Source organism: Ammodytes marinus (genome assembly GCF_949987685.1).
Source record: "Ammodytes marinus genome assembly, chromosome: 12".
In the NCBI taxonomy this organism is placed as follows: Eukaryota; Metazoa; Chordata; class Actinopteri; order Uranoscopiformes; family Ammodytidae; genus Ammodytes; species Ammodytes marinus.
Genome location: NC_137216.1, coordinates 19,800,058 through 19,805,474, shown reverse-complemented (window position 1 = coordinate 19,805,474; position 5,417 = coordinate 19,800,058). Strand labels below are relative to the sequence as shown.

General features: G+C 40.9%; 1 protein-coding gene across 1 annotated transcript; it reads left to right on the top strand.

Moving 5' to 3' along the window:
• Nucleotides 1–1,269, top strand: LOC307258810 (ribosyldihydronicotinamide dehydrogenase [quinone]-like; the record flags this gene model as incomplete). Its single annotated transcript, XM_080038477.1, has 6 exons — nucleotides 1–4; nucleotides 143–310; nucleotides 385–515; nucleotides 593–706; nucleotides 783–884; nucleotides 970–1,269. The coding sequence occupies 6 exons, from the start codon at nucleotides 1–3 to the stop codon at nucleotides 1,267–1,269; spliced, it is 819 nt and encodes a 272-aa protein (XP_079894603.1).
• Nucleotides 1,270–5,417: the final 4,148 nt, after the last annotated feature.

Below are 5,417 nucleotides of genomic sequence, written 5' to 3'. Positions count from 1 at the left end.
ATGGGTGAGTTATGTTGTATTTGCAGAATGTGTTGTTGACTGCGTATTCCAGTCTGATTAAGGTTGGGTCTCAAATTAGTGTTTTGCTTGTGAGGTTTCTTATGTGAGGTCTGCTCATTCTAACCTTTGATTCTTGGTTTAGCAGGAAAGAAAGTCCTGATTGTGTATGCCCACCAGAGCTCTGGCTCATTCAATGCTGCTGTCAAAGATGCTGCTGCTGAAGTTTTAGCAGCTAAGGGCTGCACAGTAGAAGTATCTGACCTGTATGCCATGCAGTTTAAAGCCGCTGCAACTGTTGAGGACATCACTGGTATACAACACTGGCATTTAATGGATTTGCTTTTGACTACTGTTCAGAATAACAAGAACTCTCTATCTCTGCAGGTAAAGTTAAGAGTGCTCTTCACTTCCGTTACGCTGAAGAGACCAAACTGGCATGGGAGGCAGGACAGTTGTCTGCTGACATCACTGAGGAGCAACGCAAACTCACTGACGCAGACCTCATCATCTTTCAGGTAGAGGATGAGTGCCAAAGACGTGTTCTGGTTAAGCCCTCTACCTTAAAAATCTAACTAAACTTTTACGTTCTCAGTTCCCCATGTACTGGTTTACTGTCCCTGCGATCATGAAGGGCTGGATGGACCGGGTGCTCACACTGGGCTATGCCTACTCGCATGAGAAGCGATACAGCCAGGGAATCTTCAAGGTAAGGGATCAAAATAAAGTCTCATTACTAGTTTTATAATTTAATGCAAAACTTAATTTGTTGACTTTGTGCACAGGACAAGAAAGCCATGCTGTCCTTCACCACTGGCTCTCATGAGACGATGTTCAGTGCCACTGGCATTAATGGAGACATGAATGTTACACTGTGGCCGCTGCAGGTACTGCCTCAGGCTGAATTGACTCTGCCAAGCATTAAATGGACTGTTAATATGGCAAGTGTGACATCAATGTTTCTCTCTGCAGAATGGCATCCTGCACTACTGTGGCTTTCAAGTTCTGGCCCCTCAGATCTTCTGGGCTCCATCTCATGTTTCTGCTGCTAACCGTAGCACCATGCTGGATGGCTGGCGTACAAGACTGGAGGGAATTCTGGGAGAGGAACCACTTTCCTTCACACCCATGGACTGCTTCGATGGGGAGAAGGGTTTCCAGCTGAAACCTGAGGTCTCTGAGAAACATGCCACCAAGGAGTTTGGACTGACTTCAGGAATCCACCTGGGAAAGCCACTACCACCCTACAACCAGATGAAAGCTGGCGTCTGAAGATGGCAGGGCCCCTGATTCAGACCCGTCTTTATTTTCTCTGAAATAAAATGTATAACTGCCTGGGATCTTGTAAATTGCTTTGTGTGCATGTATACAAGGGGTGCTTTAAGAAATGTTCTTAGTAAAGGACTTTCAGTGAACTGTCAGTACACAGTACAGTTTGGGTTTAGACAGAAATACTCAACTGAAACAGCTAATTGATATTTGCTTGAAAACATAAAAGCTTCAATGGATAAAGGAAATGTTGTTGGCAGTGTTCCTAGACCTAAAAAAGGCCTTTGACACGGTAAACCACAGTACTCTAATGAACAAGTTAAAATGGTTCAAAATGTCATCAGAAGCTCTGCAGTGGTTTACATCTTACCTGGAGGGGAGAGAGCAATGTGTCAGGGTCAATGGGGTCAGGTCCCATCTGCGTGCCAGCAGCATGGGAGTACCGCAAGGGTCTGTACTTGGTCCACTGTTTTCTATGTATATCAATGACCTACCAAACTGCTGTCTGTGGTCCAACTGTCAAATGTATGCTGATGACACTGTTATCCATGTGTCCAGTAAAACACCAAGTTTAGCAGGTGAGCACCTGACACAAGCATTACTCAGCATTTCAAAATGGCTTGAGCTGTCTCAGTTGACCATTAATGTGAAGAAAACCGTCTCTGTGCTTCTCCATCCGTAATAGACCTGTCACCGATGTTTTTGAGGTACGGATCAAAAATTAATTAATTGAATCAGTAAATGAAGTAAAATATCTGGGCATCATCCTGGATAAGAATTTAAAATTTGTTACGCAGGTTAAGTATGTTGCAAAGAAGGTCAAACTAAATCTAAACTGTTTTCGTTTTATAAGAAGGGACTTGTCATGTCAAACGGCCAAATTATTTATGCACGCTATGATTTTTTCTCATTTGTCATACTGTGTCACATCATGGTCACAAACTTCTTCTACCACATTAAAACCTATCTTTTCAATATACAAACAGACAATAAAAGTCATGGACCGGAAACCCATGAGATGGCATCACTGTGGCATTCTAAAAACACACAACCTTCTCACCTTTGATAACTTTATTAATTTGAGTAATCTTAAATTGTTTTTCAAGTGTGTAAATAACCATGTGTCACCACTGTTGTCTGAATTGGCCATCAGACGTCAGAGCTCTCGTCGGGCAAATACACAAGCCTCCATCAATGGTGATTGTCTTGTTCCAATGCACAAGACATCTTTCGGTCAGTCTGTTTTCTCTGCAAAGGGGGCAAAACTGTGGAACCTCTTGCCCACTAGTCTAAAACTAGAGACTAATAGCAACACTTTTAACAGAGAACTTAAACAACGGCTCAAATCAAATCAACAGTGCTCACACAAATAATTTACAACTGGTTTATTGTTTGATCATGCTGCCTTTGTTTTACTCTACGTAGCCTATATATATATTTGACTCATTATATTGCTGCTCTGTACTCTATTGTATACTGCATTTTTATTGTTTTAATTATCATTGTTTTATCAGTATTTGATCTTGTTTCTGTTTTGTTTAGTTTATTTTGTTGTTTTTAAAAAAGCCTCCTGTGGACAGGTGTTGTAAACTAGCATTTATGCTAACACACTGTAAACAATGCATCTGGTTCGTCCAATGACATTGTCATGTCCATGTCCAAATAAAATCTACTACTACTAGTATTTCAGTCTTGTTTGAAATTACTGGTAAAAATCCACTAAAAGAGTTGTCTGAACTGTTCAACTTAAATGGAGCCCAGGGTCTGTGTCCAAATGAAATTGGCAAAGACTTCTGTGTTGACAATACATTTACTATATTACTCCAAAAGTAACATTTTATTTCAAGGAGATTCTCATGACCACTCTTGCATTTAATGCAGATGCCTGTCTACCAACTCTTACTCCATGTTAGTTAGCACACCCCTGACCATCTCCTCACCAAATTTCAGAAGTCTTGTTACAATTCTGCATTTTAATCTTGTTGCAATTTTGGAGCTCTACTAAAACAATGTCCTATTGTGTGACCTGATCTGTTGGGCCTCTGGGGAAACTGTCCTGGGAGTTTCTCAACTGAAGGCTTGAGTCAATTTGATATGTGCCAACAAGGAGTGAACCCCTGGGCATTGAGGCTAAATATGCACTTTGCACCCACACAGGTGCCGTTGCCCTCTTTTCAGTGACATTTCGCAGGTTATCCAAACACTGAATCTCCACTTTAGTATTCTGTTCATGCTGAAGATGTAGAATCCAAAGCTTCCTCTTACAGTGGATTTACATTATCACCCCTCCCCACAGATAGTTTACATTGTAAAACTATATTATATCCTAATGTTATACTGTAAACAAAACTAAAAGGAAAATAATACAAACTTTATTACACTTATCAAAGAAACGCGAGATGCAGGTCATATTTGTATACATTTTACAACGCTTATGCTGCCAAACATATTTCAAATTCTTCACTAAATGAATGCAGATCTTATGCACCCAAAATATACAGTAAATTCTGCAGCTGAAGAAAAAATGTAATACAAACTATATCAGATTGTCGCCTAAGTTTCTTTATATGAAAGGACTTGCAGCAGGAATCAGCATCAGGTGCAACATGTCGGGATTGGAACATCCCAATGTTTCCAGTAAAACATGATAAAAAGGGTAACACATTAATACAATTAATCAAATTGCAGTATGTTCTCCCACTGGCCATAAGATGGCACTGTAGCCTACGTTTTCATACTAATATCCAGCATTTATCATGTATTGTAGACAAAGATCCAAAGCCTCTTTGGTAATGTGTATGTACCTTTTCAATTCCCCACAGTACTCTGTAATTGCATGCTTGTGGTTGTATGTAAAAGAGCTCCCAAAGGTGGGCTGCAGATGTTTCTTTCATGTATTTCCAGAATAACATATGGAATTCGGTATGAAACTCCTCGAAGCAGCATGCACCAAGTACCTGCCACATGTAGTCGATTTTGTGAAACGTATTTGAGTGCATCCTGCAGAGTAGCAACAAATCAGTCTGCGATCTTGTTGCTCAATTCATCACATACCATGAAAACTTAACGGCAAACAAACACATAATCCCGTCCCTATACTCACAACAGAGGGAAAACAGCCAGAGGCTCCACAAATACAATGAAGACCAACATACTAGTGTGGTGATGGTGTAAAAACAGACAGACTACAGGGATGAAAAGATACCAGAGTGCATCATACATTTAAATTTGTACAATGTAAGTTGTAAGTAGCAGCACTGTACCAATCCACCCTTAATAGTATCGTTGTTTCAATAAGGGAGCAAAATGAGAGATAATGGTAGGAAAGATAGTTGACAAAGCGTATCATTATGTCTCACTTTTGTGGCATGTGGGCTTATGTGCTAGAGTTAAACAGTTGTTCACGGCTCCCCCTTCCCCACAGTGGCTGAATAGATGCGACTTTGGACTGATTTTGGTCCCAGATGTGTGCTGCCTCATGTCTGCCTTTGATGTCCATTGCTGAGCCTTTTTTTTTCTTTTTCGTTTTATACAGGGCCACATTCGTGAGCGGACTCGACCGCAGGCAACTGTTTCTTCATAGGAAAGTAATGTAAAGGAAAACAGAGCCGTAAACCATCAACATTAAAGCGAGAGGATCACTCAGCCACATCTGCTTGGTGCGGTTTGAAGACATCAGGAGTGGCTCACAATTTTTAAACATCTTGTACACAGACAGACAAACACAGGCACGCATGCTCTCACATATCCAGACTGTTACTGTATACAATACACAAAAACAGAGTCACAGGCAATCTACTTGCTTTCTCTCTGGGCAGGCTTAAATGGGAAATGGTTAAATCTGCTGCTGATTTTTAATGCAACAACCTACACGTATTTGGCTTTTGGTGGTACATAATTCCCACTCCCTATTAAAAAGGTTCTGGTTCATTGAAAGTTAATGCAGCCTGAGTCCTGAGAGATGGCCCTCCTCCAATGCCAGTTGATTGATTGATTGATGGCCTTGACTGCTGATTGACAGCACCTGTGAGAGTGCAAATGAGCCAGAGTATAAATACAGGACCTTGAGCTGTGCTCCAGCATGACTCACTTTTTCCTTCAAGTGACCATCTAGTTGTAAAGAGTAGCAGCTACAGACCAGTTGCATCATC